At 39.4% G+C, this 24169-nt stretch overlaps 1 protein-coding gene across 1 annotated transcript in view; it reads left to right on the forward strand.

The window, feature by feature from the left end:
* Positions 1-24169, forward strand: part of SCP2 (sterol carrier protein 2) — a gene marked incomplete at its 5' end in the record, with an annotated part of 163474 nt that overhangs the window by 111794 nt on the left and 27511 nt on the right. The window contains one exon of the mRNA XM_079696380.1: positions 18662-18764. Within this exon, the coding sequence (XP_079552506.1) occupies positions 18662-18764 (103 nt within the window). The remainder of the gene's footprint in view (positions 1-18661; positions 18765-24169) is intronic.

Consider the following 24169-nt stretch of genomic DNA (forward strand, 5'->3'; position numbering starts at 1 on the left):
GTTGAATTTTAAGTTTCCTCCTAAATCTGATTCATTGGTTCTGTATTGTCCACTGGAATTCCACGTAGTTCATATTTGGAGTTGAAAACCCTCAGTAAAAGCCAAACTATAAAGAGCTACCAGAGTCAGAATATTAGTATAGCTGTCTAATTTGCTCAGAATAGAAGATTATGCATTTAGGGCAATAAATTCTATTTTAAACATGGAATTCTCATAGTTCTTTTTTTTTAAACATCTTTATTGGAGTATAATTGCTTTACAATGGTGTGTTAGTTTCTGCTGTACAACAAAGTGAATCAGCTATATGTATACATATATCCCCATGTCCCCTCCCTCTTGCGTTTCCCTCCCACCCTCCCTATCCCACCCCTCTGGGGGGACACAAAGCACCAAGCTGATCTCCCTGTGCTATGCAGCTGCTTCCCACTAGCTATCTATTTTACATTTGGTAGTGTATATATGTCCATGCCACTCTCTCACTTCATCCCACCTTATACTTCCCCCTCCCCGTGCCCTCAAGTCCATTCTCTACGTCTCCATCTTTATTCCTGTCCTGCCTCTAGGTTCTTCAGAACCATTTTTGTTGTTTTTTCTTTAGATTCCATATATATGTGTTAGCATATGTTATTTGTTTTTCTCTTTCTCACTTACTTCACTCTGTATGACAGTCTCTAGGTCCATCCACCTCACTGCAAATAACTCAATTTCGTTTCTTTTTATGGCTGAGTAATATTCCATTGTATATATGTGCCATATCTTTATCCATTCATCTGTCGATGGGCACATAGGTTGCTTCCACGTCCTGGCTATCGTAAATAGTGCTGCAGTGAACATTGTGGTGCATGACTTTTTGTGGAGTATGGTTTTCTCAGGGTATGTGCCCAGTAGTGGGATTGCTGGGTCATATGGTAGTTCTATCTTTAGTTTTTTTTGTTTTTTTTTTTGAGGTACGCGGGCCTCTCACTGTTGTGGCCTCTCGCATTGCGGAGCACAGGCTCCGGACGCGCAGGCTCAGCGGCCATGGCTCACGGGCCCAGCTGCTCCGTGGCATGTGGGATCTTCCCAGACCGGGGCACGAACCTGTCCCCTGCATCGGCAGGCGGAGTCTCAACCACTGTGCCACCAGGGAAGCCCCATATCTTTAGTTTTTTAAAGGAACCTCCATACTGTTCTCCACAGTGGCTGTGTCAATTTACATTCCCACCAACAGTACAAGAGGGTTCCCTTTTCTCCACACCCTCTCCAGCATTTATTGTTTGTAGATTTTTTGATGATGGCCATTCCGACTGGTGTGCGGTGATATCTAATTGTAGGTTTGATTTGCATTTCTCTAATGATTAGTGATGTTGAGTGTCCTTTCATGTGTTTGTTGGCAATCTGTATATCTTCTTTGGAGAAATGTCTGTTTAGGTCTTGTGCCCATTTTTGGATTGGGTTGTTTGTTTTTTTGATATTGAGCTGCATGAACTGCTTGTATATTTTGGAGATTAATCCTTTGTCAGTTGCTTCATTTGCAAATATTTTCTCCCATTCTGAGGGTTGTCTTTTTGTCCTGTTTATAGTTTCCTTTGCTGTGCAAAAGCTTTTAACTTTCATTAGGTCCCATTTGTTATTTTTGTTTTTCTTTCTAGGAGGTGGGTCAAAAAGGATCTTGCTGTGATTTATGTCATAGACTGTTCTGCCTATGTTTTCCTCTAAGAGTTTGATGGTGTCTGGCCTTACATTTAGGTCTTTAATCCATTTTGAGTTTATTTTTGTGTATGGTGTTAGGGAGTGTTCTAATTTCAGTCTTTTACATGTAGCTGTCCAGTTTTCACAGCACCACTTATTGAAGAGGCTGTCTTTTCTCCATTGTATATTCTTGCCTCCTTTATCAAAGATAAGGTGACCATATGTGTGTGGGTTTATCTCTGGGCTTTCTATCCTGTTCCATTGATCTATATTTCTGTTTTTGTGCCAGTACTATACTGTCTTGATTACTATAGCTTTGTAATATAGTCTGAAGTCAGGGAGCCTGATTCCTCCAGCTCCATTTTTCTTCCCTAAGATTGCTTTGGCTATTCGGGGTCTTTTGTGTTTCCATACAAATTGTGAAATTTTTTGTTCTAGTTCTGTGAAAAATGCCATGGGTAGTTTGATAGAGGTTGCACTGAATCTGTAGATTGCTTTGTGTAGTATAGTCATTTTCACAATGTTGATTCTTCCATCCAAGAACATGATATATCCCTCCATCTGTTTGTATCATCTTTAATTTCTTTCATCAGTGTCTTATAGTTTTCTGCATACAGGTCTTTTGTCTCCTCAGGTAGGTTTATTCCTGGGTATTTTATTCTTTTTGTTGCAGTGGTAAATGGGAGTGTTTCTTTAATTTCTCTTTCAGATTTTTCATCATTCGTGTATAGGAATGCAAGAGATTTCTGTGCATTAATTTTGTACCCTGCTACTCTACCAGATTCATTGATTAGCTCTAGTAGTTTTCTGGTAGCATCTTTAGGATTCTCTATGTATAGTATCATGTCATCTGCAAACAGTGACAGTTTTACTTTTTCTTTACCGATTAGGATTCCTTTTATTTCTTTTTCTTCTCTGATTGTTGTGCCTAAAACTTCCAAAATTTTTTGAATAATATTGGTGAGAGTGGGCAACCTGGTCTTGTTCCTGATCTTAGAGGGAATGGTTTCAGTTTTTCACCATTGAGAACAATGCTGGATATGAGTTTGTCATATATGGCCTTTATTATGTTGAGGTAAATTCCCTCTATGCCTACTTTCTGGAGGGTTTTTATCATAAATGGGTGTTGAATTTTGTCAAAAGCTTTTTCTGCATCTATTGAGATGATCATATGGTTTTTATCCTTCAGTTTGTTAATACGGTGTATCACATTGATTGATTTGTGTATAGTGAAGAATCCTTTCATTCCTGGGATAAACCCCACTTGATCATGGTGTATGATCCTTTTGATGTGCTGTTGGATTCTGTTTGCTAGTATTTTGTTGTTGTTGTTCAGAATTTTTGCATCTATGTTCATCAGTGATATTGGTCTGTAGTTTTCTTTTTTTTGTGACATCTTTGTCTGGTTTTGGTATCAGACTGATGGTGGCCTCATAGAATGATTTTGCGAGTGTTCCTCCCTCTGCTGTATTTTGGAAGAGTTTGAGAAGGATACGTGTTAGCTCTTCTCTAAATGTTTGGTAGAATTTGCCTGTGAAGCCATCTGGTCCTGGACTTTTGTTTGTTGGAAGATTTTTAATCACAGTTTCAATTTCAGTGCTCATGATTTGTCTGTTTTTATTTTCTATTTCTTCCTGGTTCAGTCTCGGAAGTTGTGCTTTTCTAAGAATTTGTCCGTTTCTTTCAGGTTGTCCATTTTATTGGCATAGAGTTGCTTGTAGTAATCTCTCATGATCCTTTGTATTTCTGCAGTGTCAGTTGTTACTTCTCCTTCTTCATTTCTAATTTTATTGATTTGAGTCTTCTCCCTTTTTTTCTTGATGAGTCTGGCTAATGGTTTATCAATTTTGTTTATCTTCTCAAAGAACCAGTGTTTAGTTTTATTGATCTTTGCTATTGTTTCCTTCATTTCTTTTTCATTTATTTCTGATCTGATCTTTATGATTTCTTTCCTTCTGCTAACTTTGGCAGTTTTTTTTTTTTTTTTTTTTTTTTTTTTTTTTTGTGGTACGCGGGCCTCTCACCGTCGTGGCCTCTCCCGTTGCGGAGCACAGGCTCCGGACGCGCAGGCTCAGCGGCCATGGCTCACGGGCCCAGCCGCTCCGCGGCATATGGGATCCTCCCAGACCGGGGCACGAACCCGCATCCCCTGCATCGGCAGGCGGACTCTCAACCACTGCGCCACCAGGGAGGCCCCCACTTTGGCAGTTCTTTGTTCCTCTTTCTCTGATTGCTTTAGGTGTAAGTTTAGGTTGTTTATTTGAGGTGTTTCTTGCTTCTTGAGGTAGGATTTTATTGCTATAAACTTCCCTTTTAGAGCTGCTTTTGCTGCATCCCATAGGTTTTGAGTCATCGTGTTTTCATTGTCATTTGTTTCTAGGTATTTTCTGATTTCCTCTTTAATTTATTCAGTGATCTCTTGGTTATTTAGTAGTGTATTGTTTAGCCTCCATGTTTTTGTATTTGTTACAGATTTTTTCATGTAATTGATATCTAGTCTCATAACGTTGTAGCCGGAAAAGATACTTGATAGGATTTCAATTTTCTTAAATTTACTGAGGCTTGGTTTGTGACCCAAGATACGATCTATCCTGGAGAATGTTCCAAGAGCACTTGAGAAGCAAGTGTATTCTGTTGTTTTTGGATGGAATGTCCTGTAAATATCAGTTAAGTCCATCTTGTTTAATGTGTCATTTAAAGTTTGTGTTTCCTTATTTATTTTCATTTTGGATGATCTGTCCATTGGTGAAAGAGGGGTGTTAACATCCCCTACTATGATTGTGTTACTGTCGATTTCCCCTTTTATGGCTGTTAGCATTTGCCTTATATATGGAGGTGCTCCTAAGTTGGGTGCATAAATATTTACAGTTGTTAATATCTTCTTGTACTGATCTCTTGATCATTATGTAGGGTCCTTCTTTGTCTCTTGTAATAGTCTTTATTTTAAAGTCTATTCTTTCTGATATGAGAATTGCTACACCAGCTCTCTTTTGATTTCCATTTGCATGGAATATCTTTTTCCATCCCCTCATTTTCAGTCTGTATGTGTCCCTAGGTCTGAAGTGGCTCTCTTGTAGACAGCATATATACAGGTCTTGTTTTTGTATCCATTCAGCCAGTCTGTGTCTTTTGGTTGGAGCATTTAAGCCATTTACATTCAAGGTTATTATCGATATGTATGTTCCTGCTACGATTTTCTTAATTGTTTTGGGTTTGTTATTGTAGGTCTTCTCCTTCTCTTGTGTTTCCTGCCTAGAGAAGTTCCTTTAGCATTTGTTGTAAAGCTGGTTTGGTGGTGCTGAATTCTCTTAGCTTTTGCTTGTCTGCAAAGTTTTTAATTTCTCCGTCTAATCTGACTGAGATCCTTGCTGGGTAGAATAATCTTGGTTGTAGGTTTTTCCCTTTCATCACTTATTTAAATACGGCCTGCCACTCCCTTCTGGCTTGCAGAGTTTCTGCTGAAAGATCAGCTGTTAACTTTATGGGGATTCCCTTTTATGTTATTTGTTGCTTTTCCCTTGCTGCTATTAATATTTTTCCTTTGCATTTAATTTTTGATAGTGTGATTAATATGTGTCTTGGTGTGTTTCTCCTTGGATTTATCCTTTACAGTACACTCTGTGTTCCTGCACTTAATTGACTATTTCCTTTCCCATATTATGGAAGTTTTCAACTGTAATCTCTTTAAATATTTTTTCAGTCCTTTTTTTTCTCTTCTTCTTCTGGGACCCCTATAATTTGAATGTTGGTGCGTTTACTGTTGTCCCAGACATCTCTGAGACTGTCCTCAATTCTTTTCATTCTTTTTTCTTTATTCTACTCTGTGGTAGTTATTTCCACTCTTTTATCTTCCAGGTCACTTATTTGTTCTTCTGCCTCAGTTATTCTGCTATTGATTCCTTCTAGAGAATTTTTAATTTCACTTATTGTGTTGTTCACCATTGTTTGTTTGCTCTTTAGTTCTTCTAGGTCCTTCTTAAACGTTTCTTGTATTTTCTCCATTCTAGTTCCAAGATTTTGGATCATCTTTACTGTCATTACTCTGCATTCTTTTTCAGGTAGACTACCTATTTCCTCTTCATTTTTTGGTCTGGTGGGTTTTTACCTTGCTCCTTCGTTTGCTGTGTATTTCTCTGTCTTCTCATTTTGCTTAACTTACTGTGTTTGAGGTCTCCTTTTTGCAGGCTGCAGGTTTGTAGTTCTCGTTGTTTTTGGTGTCTGCCCCCAGTGGGTAAGGTTGGTTCAGTGGGTTGTGTAGGCTTCCTGGTGGAGGGGCCTGGTGTCCTTGTTCTGGTGGATGAAACTGGATCTTGTCTTTCTGCTGAGCAGGACCGCGTCTGGTGGTGTGTTTTGGGGTGTCTGTGAACTTATTATGATTTTAGGCAGCCTGTGTGCTAATGGATGGGATTGTGTTCCTGTCTTGCTAGTTGTTTGGCATAGGGTGTCCAGCACTGTAGCTTGCTGGTTGTTGAGTGGAGCTGGGTCTGAGCATTGAGATGGAATCTCTGTGAGAGCTTTCGCCATTTGATATTACATGGGGCCAGGAGGTCTCTGGTGGACCAGTGTCCTGAAATTGGCTCTCCCACCTCAGAGGCTCAGGCCTGACACCCGGCCGGAGCACCAAGACCCTGTCAACCACTCGCCTCAGAAGAAAAGGGAGGTAAAAAAAGGAAAGAAAGAAAAAATAAATAAAATAAAGTTTTTAAAAAAACTATTAAAAATAAAAAAGTAATTAAAAAAAAAGAAAGAAGCAAACAACTAAACCAAAAAACAAATCCTCCCATGTTAACAAGTGCTAAAAAGTATACAGAAACCAAAACCAAAACAAAAAGTGTACAGACAGAATCCTAGGACAAATGGTAAGAGCAAAGCTATACAGACAAAATCACACAAAGAAGCATATACATACACACTCACAAAAAGAGAAAAAGGAAAAAAAATTTAAAAAAAAGGAAAAGGGCAACCAAATCAATAAACAAATCTACCAATGATAATAAGCTCTAAATGCTAAACTAAAATAAACATAAAACCAGAAACAAATTAGATGCAGAAGGCAAACCCCAAGTCTACAGTTGCTCCCCAGGTCCACTGCCTCAATTTTGGGGTGATTCGTTGTCTATTCAGGTATTCCACAGATGCAGGGTACATCAAGGTGATTGTGGAGATTTAATCTGCTGCTCCTGAGGCTGCATGGAGAGATTCCCCTTTCTCTTCTTTGTTCACACAGCTCCTGGGGTTCAGCTTTGGATTTGGCGCTGCCTCTGCGTGTAGGTCACCTGAGGATGCCTGTTTTTCGTCCAGACAGGACAGGGTTAAAGTAGCAGCTGATTAGGGAACTCTGGCTTACTCAGGCTGGGGGAGGGAGAGGTATGGAATGTGGGGCGAGCCTGCAGTGGCAGAGGCCAGCGCAACATTGCAACAGCCTGAGGTGCACTGTGTGCTTTCCCGGGGAGGTTGTCCCAGCGTCACGGGACCCTGGCAGTGGTGGGCTGCATGGGCTCCTGGGAGGGGAGGTGTGGATAGTGACCTGTGCTTGCACACAGCCTTCTTGGTGGCTGCAGCAGCAGCCTTAGCGTTTCATGCCAGTCTCTGGTGTCCACGCTGATAGCCGTGGCTCACACCTATCTCTGGAGTTCGTTTAGGCAGTGCTCTGAATTCCCCCTCCTCGTGCACCCCGAAACAATGGTCTCTTGCCTCTTAGCCAGTTCCAGACTTTTTCCCGGACTCCCTCCCGGCTAGCTGTGGCGCAGTAGCCCCCTTCAGGGTGTGTTCACACAGCCAACCCCAGTCCTCTCCCTGGGGTCTGACCTCGGAAGCCTGAGCCTCATCTCCCAGCTCCAACCCATCCCAGCTGGTGAGCAGACAAGCCTCTCGGGCTGGTGATTTGCTGGTCAGCAGCGATCCTCTGTGTGGGACTCTCTCCACTTTGCCCTCCGCATCCCTGTTGCTGTGCTCTGCTCCGCGGCTCCAAAGCTTCCCCCCTCCACCACCCACAGTCTTCGCCCGCGAAGGGGCTTCCTAGTGTGTGGAAACTCTTCCTGCTTCACAGCTCCCTCCCAGAGGTGCAGGTCCCATCCCTATTCTTTTGTGTCTGTTTTTCCTTTTTTTTTTTTTTTTGCCCTACCCGGGTACGTGGGGAGTTTCTTGCCTTTTGGGAAGTCTGAGGTCTTCTGCCAGCGTTCAGTAGGTGTTCTGTAGGAGTTGTTCCACATGTAGATGTATTTTTGATGTATTTGTGGGGAGGAAGGTGATCTCCGTGTCTTACTCCTCCGCCATCTTGAAGATCCCTCCTCATAGTTCTTTTATTTTCAGGTGACTAAATAATTGGGAGATAGAATTGTTCGTGATAACTATAGTTGATATTTCTGGGAAGCCAGAAAAATGAAAAAATCCAGATGACATATTAATGACTGAAAGAAATTGGCTTCAAGTATTGAAGATATTTTTGATAGTTTTAGTGATAGAATATATCCCACTTCAAAGGCCAAAGTTGGGAAAATAATTCTAACTCTGATGGTGTGGATATAGTTTTAAAATGAGGATTTGTTTTAAACAAAGTAATTTTTTTTTTTTTTTTTGCGGTACGCGGGCCTGTCACTGCCGTGGCCTTTCCCTTTGTGGAGCACAGGCTCCGGACGCGCAGGCTCAGCAGCCATGGCTCACGGGCCCAGCCGCTCTGCGGCGTGTGGGATCCTCCCGGACCGGGGCACGAACCCGCGCCCCCTGCATCGGTAGGCGGACTCTCAACCACTGCGCCACCAGGGAATCCCTAAACAAAGTAATTTTAAGGTACTCATTGCACATGATCTGATTTCCTTAGTTTCTCGTTTAGCTAACTTTGATGGAGCAGCTGCTACATGCTTAGGCCCTTAAGTATGGTCCTCTGAGTAGATGGGGAAGGCAGACATACCTTTTTCAAAATGCTATAGAAGCCCAGAGGAAGAAATTAGTATGAAGGACCTAAATTTGAACTGGGATGACTAGGTTTGCCCAGCAAAAGGGTAGAGGAAGGGCATCCCAGGCCTTTACATAGGTACGCAATTTGAAAATATAAGAGTGGTTGTCCTGTGTGGGTAGAGGGTGGATTATTTTGTTGTTCCTGGGTAGAGGGGCAGAGTCAGTAATACATAGGTGACAGGAGTTGCAGCTGTAACAGTAGATTGGATCAAGGTTTTGAAATGCTTCCAATGTTATGCTCAGGAGTTTGAAATTTATGCTACAGAATATGAGTTTTAGCAAAAGATTATGTGATTATATTGCACTTTACTTTAGGTAGATCAGTCTGGTATTACTTTGAGTTGAATGGTGGAGGGACCAGAGGCCAGGAATCCTTAGGAAGCAGTTGTAGTAGTGTGGATAAGAAATGTTTAGTGTTGCAGCAGGGACCATGAAAATGAAGAGGAGAGGTCTTATTTAAGAACTGTGACTAGTTGCATTTAATTTACAGTTAAACTTTCCTTTAGACCACTTTTGAATATAAGTATTGACTGTGTATTATAACATCCTATTCATTTTATGTAAGACGCAGATTGAGGATAGATTTGCATTTTGTATTCTGTTAAGTGAAACCTGTTTTTAAACCCAACTTTGTTTTGTTTTTTCTATTTTTAATTAAGGTATAAAAATTTACATACAGTGAAAGTCCGCCTGTTTAGTACATAGTTCTATACGTTTTGACAAACATATACAGTCAAGTAACTACCACCATAATCAAGATACAGAACAATTGCATCACCCACCAGAATTCCTTGTTCACCTTTGTAGTCAACCCTTCCCCCTATCTTCCATTCCTTGGCAACCACTGATCTATTTTCTGCCCCTTTCCAGAATATCATGTGAATAGAATCAAAAAGCCTTTGAGTCTGGCTTCTTTCACTTAGCATAATGCATTTGAGATTCATTCATGTCATTGTGTGTGAGTAATCTGTTCCTTTTTATTGCTTAGTGGTATTCGTTTGGATGGATGTACCACAGTTTATCCATTCCCTGGTTGAGGTATATTTGGATTACTCCACTTTTTCTTTTTTAATGGAAAATTATCTAAGTTAGCTTGAAAGTTTAACTCAACAGGTGAAAACCCTAAGTGATATAAGAAGTTAAAAGTTAGAAGTAAATGGGCTTCCCTGGCGGTGCAGCGGTTGAGAGTCCGCCTGCTGATGCAGGGGACACGGGTTCGTGCCCCGGTCTGGGAGGATCCTGCATGCCGCGGAGCGGCTGGGCCCATGAGCCATGGCCGCTGAGCCTGCATGTCCAGAGCCTGTGCTCCACAACAGGAGAGGCCACAACAGTGAGAGGCCCGCGTACCGCAAAAAAAAAAAACCCAAAAAACAAAACAAAACAAAAAGTTAGAAGTAAAAATTGTACCCATGTATGTGTGCTCATAAACAAGGACTAGAGGAAGCAATGTGGAAAAAATGAATATAAGAAACTTGTTGGTAGTGGTGAGATTGTAGGTGATTAGCCTTTTCATTTTCTAAATTCTCTATTTTAATTAGAAACCTTGATTTTGACATAATTTCAAACATACATGGAAAAATTACAGGAATAGTACAAGGAGCTCCCATATACCTTGTACTCAGATTCACTGATTGTTTATATTTTGCTTCATTTGCTTCATCATTTTTCTACATGCATATATATGTATATGCATATATACATATATATGCATGTTTTTTCTGAAATGTTTGAAAGTTGGAGACATTATGCTCTTTTACCCTTAAATATTTTAGTATGCATTTCTAAAGACTAGGACATTCTATTACTCAACCACAGTATAGCTATCAAAATCAGGAAATTTAACACTGATAAAATGCTATTACCTACAGGGGCCCCAGGTTTCAAACTCTGGTCGGGGAACTAGATCCCACATGCATGCCACGACTAAAAGTCTGTGTGCTGCAACTAAGAAGTCCGCATGCCGCAACTAAGAAGTCCACATGCCACAACTAAGAGCCCGCATGCGGCAACTAAAGATCCTACATGCCACAACTAAGCCCCGGCGCAGCCTAAATAAATAAATATTAAAAAATAAGTAAATTTTAAAAAATGCTATTACCTAATCCAAAGAACGTATTCACAGTTCGACAATTATCCCAATAATATCTCTTTAAAAGATACTATAAGCTTTAGTTTTTCTCCTTGTCCAGGATCCAATTTAGGATCCTGAGTTCATTTAGCTGTCATGTCTCTTTAGTTTCCTTTAATCTGAAACAATCCCTCAGCCTTTCTTATTTCTTGACTTTGACTTTTTTGGAGAGTATAAGTAGATTCTTTCAGAATGGAATATCCCTCAATTTGTATTTGTCACATGTTTCCTCATAATTAGGTTCAGGTTACACATTTTTTGCAGGAATACCACTGAAGTGATGATGTGTCCTTCTTAATACATCATGACTGGAAGCACATGATGTGGATTATATCCTATATTGGTGGTGTTTAGCTTTGATTTCTTGACTAAGGTGGTATCTACCATGTTTTCCTCTGAAAAAGTTACTGTTTTTTCCTTTGTAGTTAATAGGTAATTTGTGGTGAGATGTTTTGAGATTATGTAAATATCCTGTTCCTCATCCAACTTTTACCCATTACTCTTTCATCTTAGCATCCACTGATGATATTTTTCTAACTTCATCATACCTTATATTTATTAAGTGGTATTCTGCTGTAAGGGAGATTCTCTTCTCCCCCATTAAAAAATTTATTCATATCCATCTATATTGATAAATATATTGGTATGAACTCATGAATTCATATTTTATTCAGTGGGTTATAATTCATTAGTATCATTTATTTTGACACTCAAAATGTCCCTGCTTTAGCCAGCAGGAGCCCCTTCTAGCTGACTTGTACTGTCTTGTGATTTTATTTAGTACTTGCTTGCTTTCTAGCTCAAGAAGGTATTCCAGGCTCATCCTGTATTTTCCCTGCCCCAGCCCTAGGATCAACCATTTCTTCAAAGAGCCCTAGTTCCTTTTAGTGGAGAATGGTATTTAGAAACCACAGTGTGGCTGCTGTCTGAGTGCTTGTTGTTATTACCTCCAGGACTTCTCAGGGGACACAGTGGACACACACACAACACCACACACACACACACACACACACACACACACAATTTTAGTTTCATTTATTTTTTAAAATATTTATTTATTCATTTTTGTCTGCATTGGCTCTTTATTGCAGTGTACAGGCTTCTCATTGCGATGGCTTCTCTTGTTGAGGAACACAGGCTCTAGGTGCGTGGGCTTCGGTAGTTGTGGCACGCGGGCTCAGTAGTTGTGGTTCACGGACTCTAGAGTGCAGGCTCAGTAGTTGTGGTGCATGGGCTTAGTTGCTCCGCGGCATGTGGGATCTTCCTGGACCAGGGATCGAACCTGTGGCCCCTACGTTGGCAGGTGGATTCCTAACCACTGTGCCACCAGGGAAGTCCCTTAGTTTCATTTAAAAAGAGATATTTAAGAACATATGCAAAAATCTTATCTGATTTTTATCTTTCTCCATACTAATGTAGCCACCAATTAATTAGCAGTTAGAATGAAGAAATTATAAAGCTACTGAAATGCCACCTGTATGCGACATCTTTTTTAATTTTTTTATAGGCTGGAGTTATCAGAGAGGCAGTGTTGATCAGTGGAAAGAACACCCCATCAACTTTTCCGTCACACTGCTTGCTTTGGACATGTTCACCTTTCCCTCAGTTAGAAAAGAGTGAAAATATCTACTTTAGGGATTAGAAAACTAATGTAAACTAAACTAAACTAAAGTAAAAAGTACCTGCCACTCATTGAGTTCCTCAATAAACTGTTGATTTCTGATTTATCTAGGCATTTTCCTTTTTTCTTTCCTATTTCTGTAGTTCACGTCACTGGTTAAATTGTTGAAAATGGTTTTATATATTAAATTATAAATGTCACCTAGAAGTTTGGAAAAGATGAACTTTAATTTTTAGTTCAGAGTGGGGGACATATCCAACCTGTTGAGTCCACAGTTTGGCTTTCCGGGCTGGATTTCTGTCTGTGATGGGGCCGTGTGCCCGTTCAGAGGTCAAGGGGAGTTGCTGATTGCAAATAATGAACCCTATTCTTTTGTCCTGTGTGTGTTGCACAGCATTTCTAATTTGAACAGACTACTTACTGGTAAAACTGGTAAAATGTTAGATTTAGGGATGGAGATTTGATTAAAATGTAGGATCCTGTATTCTTCCTAAACACTACAAGCAGCAGCAGCCACTTTAAAAATGATTTTTAACAGCTTTTGGGGGGATATAATTTACATGCCACAAATTCACTATTTTAAGTGTACGTTCAGTGGTTTTTTAGTATATCACAGAGTTGTGCAATCATCACCACAATCGATTTTAGAACATTTTCAACACCCCTAAAAGAAACCATGTACCCATTAGCAGTCATTCCCCAGTCCCACTTCTTACAGGCTCTGACAACCACAATCTAGTTTCTGTCTCTAAGGATTTGCCTATTCTGGACATTTCATATAAATGAAATCATACAATATGTGGCCTTTTGTGACTGCTGCTTTCATTTAGCCTAATGTTTTCAAGGTTCATCCATGTTATAAAAATGAATGTAGTACTTCATTCCTTTTTATGGCTGAATAAAATTCCATTATAAGGGTTCTGATTTCTTCACATCCTCATTAACACTTGTTATTGTCTGTTTTTTTTATTTTAGCTATCCTAGTGGGTGTGAAGTGGTATCTCATTGTGGTTTTGATTTGCATTCCCCTGATGGCTAATGATGTTGAGCATCTTTTTTTTTTTTTTTCTGGTACACGAGCCTCTCACTGTTGTGGCCCCTCCCATTGCAGAGCACAGGCTCTGGACGTGCAGGCTCAGCAGCCATGGCTCACGGGCCCAGCCGCTCCGCGGCATGTGGGATCCTCCCGGACCGGGGCACGAACCCTTGTCCCCTGCGGACTCTCAACCACTGCACCACCAGGGAAGCCCCTGAGCATCTTTTCACGTGCTTATTGGCCATTTGTATATCTTAGGAGAAATACCTATTTAGGTATTTTGGCCATTTTAAAATTGGGTTGTCTTTTTATTATTGAGTTGTAATAGTTCTTTAACAACCACTTTTTGAGGGCCTAGTGTGAGCACCAAGACCATGCTAGGTGCTTCGTCTTCACTTCTTTGTTTAATCCTCATAAAAGCCCACATGGTAAGTTTTGTACCTGGTTTATAGATGAGGAGATTGATGATCAGAGTTAAAACAATGTATCTAAAGAGAGTCTTAAGTGGTAGCGGTCAAGACTCTATCCTTCATCTGTCTGAGTTCAAAATTCCTGTTTTGTTGGCTACTCTGTGCTTCTGATCTTTGACATTGTTGAAACAGTGCCTGTGTTCTAGACCTTGGAATGAAAATTTCAGGAAGCATAGAGGGAATTCATACACTAAATAGTTAATCTTCAGAGTCCCTTCCAACATTTTATATACTAGATTTATTCCAGAAAACTTATGTATAAACCAAGGTAAAAAAAATAAAAATAATCAGACTTTAGTTTCTGCTAAAAGAACTTTGAATATAAAGAAATCATGAGGTGCATCCTTTTGTAATATGAGTAAGTTATTTTCTGAGTTTGTGTAAGTTATATTCAGCTTCCCTAGAGCAGGGCACATATCAAATAAATTGTAAGATATGAGGGATTTTCAGAAAATATTGATATAACTTTATATATTAATTTTTTTCCCTAATCTGGATGAAAAGTTGGTTAATCATTAACTGAGTGAACTTTTCAACAGAAACAAAATAAATATCTGTGACCTGTCAGAACTTGTCTGAACTCTGCCCCATAAAGTATCAAGATACTTTGTACATACCGCTGAAAAGTATCAGTTATTATTTTATCACATACAGTTAGGAAGTGGCAAGCTTGGAGAGGGCACAGTGATGTTTATGACTAAAGGCTGAAAAGTTGGACTATTAATGAAATGAAACTGGCTTGTGGAGGACTAGTTGTAGCCACTGGATTTTAGGTCACTCGTTCAGACTTTTGACTGAGAAAATGGTGTACTGTAGATAATTCTGCTCTAAATGGAACAGGAAAAAATTAGAATTTAGCTAAGAGAGAATTCAATGTAATTCAGTTCTATTCAGTCACTATTTACTGAATACCTATTGTGTGCCAGGCACTGGGGATATAAATAAAGATTATTTTTTTAAAAAGCTGTGGTATCTGCTCTAGAGAAGCTGACATTTAGTAGGGTTTCACAGAAAGGGAGTTTCCTGGCCTGGATCTTGAAGGGTAAAATAGAATTTGCTAAGACAGAGGTATTCCAGTCACGGAGAGCAGCAAGGGCAAAGGCATGGAAGAATGAAGTAGCGTGCCATGCTCTGAGAATTGCATGTATTTCAGCATGGTGAGAGCTTACTTCCATTCCTTGTTGTGATATTCATATGATTTCTCTAGTAGGTTCACTTTTCACCCTCTTAGACTTTCCATACTCTCCTTTCACCCTCATTTTCAGCTGATTACTTTTGCCTTGTATGTTGTTGAAAAAACAGAAGCCATTAGAGCCAAACTCCCTTATCTTCCATCCCAAGACTTACAGACCTATCTAGCATTTTACCCATCTGATCCTCTTCTTCCCTTGAGTCTCCTCCTCTTCCTTCATAGGTCACTAGATCTCATCCCCCTTCACCTTCTCAAGACTTCTCTCCTGTCTCTTTTCCCCTGGTTCATTACCATCATCAGGCAAACATGCTCTAATATGTTAATCTTAAAACAAAAACAAACTTTCCTTAATACCACCCTCCCCTCCAGAGACCACTCCATTTCACTGTTCCCCTGAAAGTAATGTCTCAAAAGAGACACAGTGTTTCTGTTTCCCTCTCCTATTCACTCTTTAATTTACTGTAATCTTTACTGACTTTTGCCTTCCAACACTTGCTTAATATTGCTTTTGCCCAAGTCACCTGAACTTTTCATGTTGCCAGTCCAGTGGGTATTTGACCTTTGGCAGCATTTGACATAGTTTCCTCCCCACCTCCCTCCCTCCCTCCCAGATTCTTTCTTCCCTCTTGGCTTCTGTGACATTATGTTCTTCTGGTTTTCCTCTTGCATCACTGGCTACTGCTTCCTCTTCCCTCCCAGACTTCTAAACAGGGTATTGTCCTAGGCTTACTTCTTTCTCTAGAATTCCCTCAGGGTGAGCTTGTCTGTTCCCATCGATTTAAATATACTTTCATTATGCTAATAATTATCTGACTTTATCTCCAGCCTAGACTGCTTCTGAGCTCCAGACTCTCATATCCAACTGCCTTCTTGTCTCACAAAGGTCGCATACTGACTGTGCCTGAGATGGGACTTTGATCCCCTTTACTCCCACTGCATTCTTCCTTTTGTCAATAAATGGCACTGTCATCCCTTCAGTTATTCAGGCCAAACACCTAAATCATCCTTGCTCTTTCCCCTCCCCCTTAGATCTCTCTCATGCCCAGCAGCAAGGCTTATGGATTCAATGTTTAAAATATATTTTGAATCCACTTCCTTCTCTCCATCTCCACTGGCAGACTGCCTCCACTTCCTATCTGGACCACTCCAGCAGCCTCGTAACCCTCTCCCCACCTCAGTTCTTGCATCCCAACCCCACCAGTTCATTGTCTGCACAGTTGTAAGAATAATCACAAATCAAACTATTTCACTTCCCTGTTTAATCATTTCAGTGGTTTCCCAAAATCCCTACTTTCGCCTGGATGGTCTGGTCCCTGCCCAGTTCTCCAATTTCATTTCCTGTCATTCTCCCCCCACTTACTGTACTCTAGTGACTGGTCCTCTTTTACTTTCTTTTAACATGCTAAACTCTTTTCTCTCTCGGGGTCCTTGCAAGTTTCCTCTTTGAATGTCTAGCTCCTTTTCTTCCTTTAATTGGGTCTTAGGTTAAATTCACTTGGTCAGAGACATCATTCCTTGACTGCCTTAACCTAAAGTAGGTTCCTCTTTTTGTCTGCTTCCTAATACTTGTAATTATTTTGTCTGTTTACTTCTTTTTTTCCTGGAAAAATATAGACTCGGTGAGGACTGGGACTGGGTCTGACTTGTTCACCATTGTACTCCCAGTACCTCAAACAATGCTTGGCCTGTAGCAAGCAGTCATTAAATATTTATGAAATGATAGAAAGAAGGAGAGGGAAGGGAAGGGAAAGGAGAAATGGGTGGGGTGGGTGGGGAGAAAGAGAGAAGGAAGGAGAGGAGGCAGAGAAAGAAGGAAAGAAATGCTTTGCTCACTGAGCAGCTGCTACGCTCTTGACTCCTTCAAGTATATGCTTCCCATGTTTGTTGTTCCAGTCCTGGCCTCAGCCACCGCCAGGATGCTTGTGGTATGTCAGAGGAATTACTTAAAATCCTAAGGCGCCCTCATCTTCTTCAGACCTTTCAGTTTCTCTCAACATCTAATACTTGAGGCTCTGCAGCCTGTAATAGTTGTGGCTGTCATTTTTTACCATGGGCCAGTGTCTCTGCTAGGTACCTTCCACACGTGATTCCACTTAATTCTGCAAAGTCACGGGCACCCTCCACCTTCTTCCCTGCCTCCCCACCAGAGGTTGCACAGAGATGAAGTAGCTTGCTCAGAATCGCATAGCTAGTGAGTGGAGGAAGCCTTGAGGTTCTAACCCAGGCTTTTGTAGCTACAGGGACTATGTTCTTTCTGCCACATCAAGCCATTTATCTATAGTTGTTCCCCAAGTATCAAGCAACCAATAGATGGATGTTGGTAAATTCATATCTTGTATCATAGCTAAAAAATAAATCTCGAGTCCAACCTCTGCTTACTCGCCACTTCATTATACCCTGTTTAATCACCATCGTCTCTTGCCTGGACTACTGCAGTAGCCTCTTAATTGGTCTCCCTGCCTCCTCACTTGCCCTCTTATAGTCCATTTTCCAGCTAGCAGCCAGATTTAACATGTAAATGGATTGTGCTACTCTCCAGCTTATACCCTGCAGTTCTCAAGGTACTTAAAATAAAACCCAGACTCTTAACTGTGACCTGTAAAGTCGCTTGTTATCTTGCCCTGCATGTTTCTGTGACCTTAGGTCCTTCTCCTCTGCTTTGCTCCAGCCATACTGGCCTTCTTATAGCTCCTTTAACAGCTAAGCTAGTTTCTACATCAAGTTCTTTATACTGGAAGTATAGAGCTGACTTCTCCACCTAAATCTTTACATGGCTGGCTCATTTACATAATTTAACACCTAATTTAAATATCACCTCCTCAGAGAGGTCTATCTGACTAGGCTATCTAAAATAGACCACCTGGGGACTTCCCTGGTGATCCAGTGGTAAAGAATCCGCCTTACAATGCAGGGAACACCGGTTCGATCCCTGGTCAGGGAACTAAGATCCCACATGCCTGCGCCACAACTACTGAGCTCGCATGCCTCAACTAGAGAGCCCGTGTGCTGCAAACTGCAGAGCCCACGTGCTCTAGAACCCACACACCATAACTATAGAGCCTGTGTGCCACAACTAGAGAGATAACCCGCATGCCGCAACGAAAGAGCCCACACGCCTCAAAGAAGACCCCACGTGCTGCAACTAAGACCCTATGCAGACAAAAATAAATAAAATAAATAAATAAATAATAAAATAAATCTTTAAAAAATAAATAAAAAATAAAATAGACCAACACACATAAATATACTTTCTTTATATCCCCTTAATCTGCCTTATTTTCTTCATAGTAACTATATTCTTTATTTTTTGCATGTTCATTGTCTCCCCCAGTGGCATAGAAGCTTCATGAGGGTAGGTTCATTGTTTTAATATATTTTCAAGGACAAGGCCTACCACCTAGTGAGCACTCAATATTTGTTGAAAAATGGGAAGAAAAGCTTAATTGTTTTATTTGCTTAATAACAGTTTCCTTTGGGTAAAAGGCACAGCATCTCTGTTAGGGTTTTTGAAAATTACTACTGTATAAATGTTGAAAAACTTAGTACCTGTATGACTCCATGGATTGAAATCGATTCTTTTCCCCAGTTCTTTTAGAACTCATCAAATTGAGGCTGCTCCAACCAGCTCTGCAGTTGATGGATTTAAGGCAAGTCTTGTCTTTAAGGAGATTGAGAAGAAGCTTGAAGAGGTAAGATTTATGTAAAATATTGGGATATTTCTTACGGAAAAACCCGAATGAACTTTTTGGTCAACCCAATACTACGAGGAGGACCCTGGGGCTAGAGGAAGCAGATATAGATTTCAGGTGTTGCCATGAGTGGTACCAGTTGAAAATTTATATCATACTGTCAAGTATTGAGTGTATTTTATATTTCTTAGTGTCTACTATGGCTTCTTTGTAATTCTGGTAAGAGAAACATTTCAGAGATGAATAAATCTCCAGATTTGAGTTATGTAAAGGGATTCTAATTTATTTGGGTGTAATTTCCTTCTGAATTACAAAGATCTTACTTACAACCATTTGAAAGAATAATATCTGCATCTTTATTCCCGTCCTGCCCCTAGGTTCTTCAGAACCTTTTTTTTTTTTTTTTTTTTTTAGATTACACGTATATGTGTTAGCATACAGTATTTGTTTTTCTCTTTCTGATTTACTTCACTCTGTATGACAGACTCTGGGTCCATCCACCTCACTACAAATAACTCAATTTCGTTTCTTTTTATGGCTGAGTAATATTCCATTGTATGTATGTGCCACATCTTCTTTATCCATTCATCTGTTGATGGACACTTAGGTTGCTTTCATGTCCTGGCTATTGTAAATAGTGCTGCAATGAACATTGTGGTGCATGACTCTTTTTGAGTTATGGTTTTCTCAGGGTATATGCCCAGTAGTGGGATTGCTGGGTCGTACAGTAGTTCTATTTTTAGTTTTTTAAGGAACCTCCATACTGTTCTCCATAGTGGCTAGGTCAGTTTACATTGCCACCAACAGTGCAAGAGGGCTCCCTTTTCTCCATACCCTCTCCAGCATTTGTTGTTGTAGATTTTCTGATGATGCCCATTCTGACGGGTGTGAGGTGATACCTCATTGTAGTTTTGATTTGCATTTCTCTAATAATTAGTGATGTTGTGCATCTTTTCATGTGCCTCTTGGCCATCTGTATGCCTTCTTTGGAGAAATGTCTATTTAAGTCTTCTGCCCATTTTTGGATTGGGTTGTTTGTTTTTTTAACATTGAGCTGCATGAGCTGTTTATATATTTTGGAGATTAATCCTTTGTCCATTGATTCGTTTGCAAATATTTTCTCCCATTCTGAGGGTTTGTCTTTTTGTCTTGTTTATAGTTTCCTTTGCTGTGCAAAAGCTTTTAAATTTCATTAGGTCCCATTTGTTTATTTATTTTTTTATTTCCATTACTCTAGGAGGTGGGTCAAAAAAGATCTTCCTGTGATTTATGTCAAAGACTGTTCTTCCTATGTTTTCCTCTAAGAGTTTTATAGTGTCCGGTCTTACATTTAGGTCTTTAATCCATTTTGAGTTTGTTTTTAGGTATGGTGTTAGGGAGTGTTCTAATTTCATTCTTTTACATGGAGCTGTCCAGTTTTCCCAGCACCACTTATTGAAGAGGCTGTCTTTTCTCCATTGTATATCCTTGCCTCCTTTGTCATAGATTAGTTCACCATAGGTGTGTGGGTTTATCTCTGGGCTTTCTATCCTGTTCCATTGATCTATATTTCTGTTTTTGTGCCAGTACCATATTGTCTTGATTACAGTAGCTTTGTAGTATAGTCTGAAATCAGGAAGTCTGATTCCTCCAGCTCCATTTTTTTCCCTCAAGATTGCTTTAGCTATTCGGGGTCTTTTGTGTCTCCATACAAATTTTAAGATTTTTTTGTTCTAGTTCTGTAAAAAATGCCCTTGGTAATTAGATAGGGGTTGCATTGAACCTGTAGATTGCTTTGGGGAGTATAATCATTTTGACAATATTGATTCTTCCAATCCAAGAACATGATATATCTCTCCATCTGTTCGTGTCATCTTTGATTTCTTTCATCAGAGGCTTATAGTTTTCTGAGTACAGGTCTTTTACCTCCTTAGGGAGGTTTATTCCTAGGTATTTTATTCTTTTTGTTGCAATGGTTAATGGAATTGTTTCCTTAATTTCTCCTTCTGATCTCTTGTTGTTAGTTTATAGGAATGCAAGAGATTTTTGTGCATTAATTTTGTATCCTGCAACTTTACCAAATTCATTGATTAGTTCTAGTAGTTTTCTGGTATCATCTTTAGGATTATCAATGTGTAGTATCATGTCATCTGCAAACAGGGACAGTTTTACTTCTTCTTTTCCAATCTCTGTACCTTTTATTTCTTTTTCTTCTCTGATTGCTGTGGCTAGGACTTCCAGAAACTATGTTGAATATTAGCGGTGAGAGTGGACATCCTTGTCTTGTTCCTGATATTAGAGGAAATGCTTTTAGTTTTTCACCATTGAGAATGATGTTTGCTGTGGGTTTGTCGTATATGGCCTTTATTATGTTGAGGTTGGTTCCCTCTATGCCCACTCTCTGGAGAGTTTTTATCATAATTGGGTGTTGAATTTTGTCAAAAGCTTTTTCTGCATCTATTGAGATGATCATATGGTTTTTATTCTTCAATTAGTTAATATGGTATATCACACTGATTGATTTGCATATATTGAAGAATCCTTGCATCTCTGAGATAAACCCCACTTGATCATGGTGTATGATCCTTTTAATGTGTTGTTGGATTCTGTTTGCTAGTATTTTGTTGAGGATTTTTGCATCTATATTCATCAGTGGTATTGGTTTGTAATGTTTTTTATAGTATCTTTGTCTTGTTTTGGTATCAGGGTGATGGTGGTCTCATAGAATGAATTTGAGAGTGTTTCTTCCTCTGCAATTTTTTGGAAGAGTTTGAGGATGAGTGTTAGCGCCTCTCTAAATGTTTGATAGAATTCACCTGTGAAGCCATCTGGTCCTGGACTTTTGTTTCTTGAAAGGTTTTTAACCACAGTTTCAAATTCATTACTTGTGATTGGTCTGTTCATATTTTCTATTTCTTCCTGGTTCAGTCTTGGAAGGTTATACCTTTCTAAGAATTTGTGCATTTCTTCCAGGTTGTCCATTATTTTGGCATAGAGTTGCTTGTAGTAGTCTCTTATGATGCTTTGTATTTCGGCTGTGTCCATTGTAACTTCTCCTTCTTCACTTCTAATTTTATTGATTTGAGTCCTCTTCCTCTTTTTCTTGATGAGTCTGGCTAAAGGTTTATCAATTTTGTTTATCTTCTCAAAGAACCAGCTTTTAGTTTTATTGATCTTTGCTGTTGTTTTCTTTGTTTCTATTTCATTTATTTCTGCTCTGATCTTTATGATTTCTTTCCTTCTACTAACTTTGGGTTTTGTTTTTTCTTCTTTCTCTAGTTCCTTTAGGTGTAAGGTTAGATTGTTCCTTCAAAATTTTCTTGTTTCTTGAGGTAGGATTGTTTTGCTATAAACTTCCCTCTTAGAACTGCTTTCACTGCATCCCATAGGTTTTGGATCGTCGTGTTTTCATCGTCATTTGTCTCTAGGTATTTTTTGATTTCCTCTTTGATGTCTTCTTTGATCTCTTGGTTATTTAGTGACGTATTGTTTAACCTCCATATGTTTGTGTTTTTTACATTTTTTTCCCCTGTAGTTTATTTCTAACCTCCTAGCATTGTGGTCGGAAAAGATGCTTGATATGATTTCAGTTTTCTTAAATTTACCGAGGCTTGATTTGTGACCCAAGATGTGATCTATCCTGGAGAATGTTCTGTGTGTACTTGAGAAGAAAGTGTATACTGCTGTGTTTTTATATAATGTCCTATAAATATCAATTAAATCTATCTGGTCTGTTGTGTCATTTAAAGCTTGTGTTTCCTTATTAATTTTCTGTCCGGATGATCTGTCCATTGGTGTAAGTGAAGTGTTAAAGTTCCCCACTATTATTGTGTTACTGTCAGTTTCCTCTTTTATATCTGTTAGCATTTGCCTTATGTGTTGAGGTGCTCCTGTGTTGGGTGCATATATATTTGTAAGTGTTGGATTGATCCCTTGATCATTATGTAGTGTCCTTCCTTGTCTGTTGTAACTTTCTTTATTTTAAAGTCTATTTTATCTGATATGAGTATAGTTACTCCAGCTTTCTTTTGATTTCCATTTGCATAGAATATCTTTTTCCATACCTTCACTTTCAGTCTGTATGTTTCCCTAGGTCAGAATTGGGTCTCTTGTAGACAGCATATATATGGGACTTGTTTTTGTATCCGTTCAGCAAGCCTGTGTCTTTTGGTTGGAGCATTTAATCCATTCACATTTAAGGTAATTATCAGTATGTATGTTCCTATTACCATTTTCTTAATTGTTTTGGGTTTGTTTTTGTAGGTCCTTTTCTTCTCTTCTGTTTCCCACTTAGAGAAGTTCCTTTAGCATTTATTGTAGAGATGGTTTGGTCGTGCTGAATTCTCTTTGCTTGTCTGTAAAGATTTTGATTTCTCTGTCGAATCTGAATGAGATCCTTGGTGGGAGAGTAATCTTGGTTGTAGGTTCTTCTCTTTCATCACTTTAAATATATCTTGCCACTCCCTACTGGCTTGTAGAGTTTCTGCTGAGAAATCAGCTATTAACCTTATGGGAGTTCCCTTGTGTGTTGTCATTTTTCCCTTGTTGCTTTTAATAATTTTTCTTTGTCTTTTTAATTTTTGTCTATTTGATTAGTGTATGTCTTGGCGTGTTTCTTCTTGGGTTTATCCTGCCTGGGACTCTCTGTGCTTCCTGGACTTGGGTGGCTATTTTTTTCCCATGTTAGGGAAGTTTTCAACTATAATCTCTTCAAATATTTTCTAAAGTCCTTTCTCTCTCTCTTCTCCTTCTGGGACCCCTATAATGCGAATGTTGGTGCATTTAATGTTGTCCCAGAGGTCTCTTAGGCTGTCTTCGTTTCTTTTCATTCTTTTTTCTTTATTCTGTTCCACGACAGTGAGTTCCACCATTCTCTCTTCCAGGTCACCTATCTGTTCTTCTGCCTCAGTTATTCTGTTATTGATTCCTCTAGTGTATTTCTCATTCCAGTTATTGTATTGTTCATCTCTGTTTGTTTGTTCTTTAATTCTTCTAGGTCTTTGTTAAACATTTCTTACATTTTCTCGATCTGTGCCTCCATTCTTTTTCTGAGGTCCTGGATCATCTTCACTATCATTATTCTGAATTCTTTTTCTGGAAGGTTGCCTATCTGCACTTCATTTAGTTGTTTTTCTGGGGTTTTATCTTGTTCCTTTATGTGGTCCATAGTCCTCTGCCTTTTCATTTTGTCTAACTGTCTGTGAAAGTGGTTTTCGTTCCACAGGCTGCAGGATTATAGATCTTCTTGCTTCTGCTCTCTGCCCTCTGGTGGATCAGTAATTAGTTCTTGATAGATAATAATCATGCTAAAGCAATCTAACAGTAACTCTCCAAAATAGAGAGTTATTCTCTTCAGGCAAAATTAGGTATTTACTTCATTGTTTCAAACTTAAAGATACCTTGGAATTTCATAATTGATTTTAATT

The sequence above is a fragment of the Hyperoodon ampullatus genome (assembly GCF_949752795.1).
Source record: "Hyperoodon ampullatus genome assembly, chromosome: 2".
NCBI classification, from domain to species: domain Eukaryota; kingdom Metazoa; phylum Chordata; class Mammalia; order Artiodactyla; family Ziphiidae; genus Hyperoodon; species Hyperoodon ampullatus.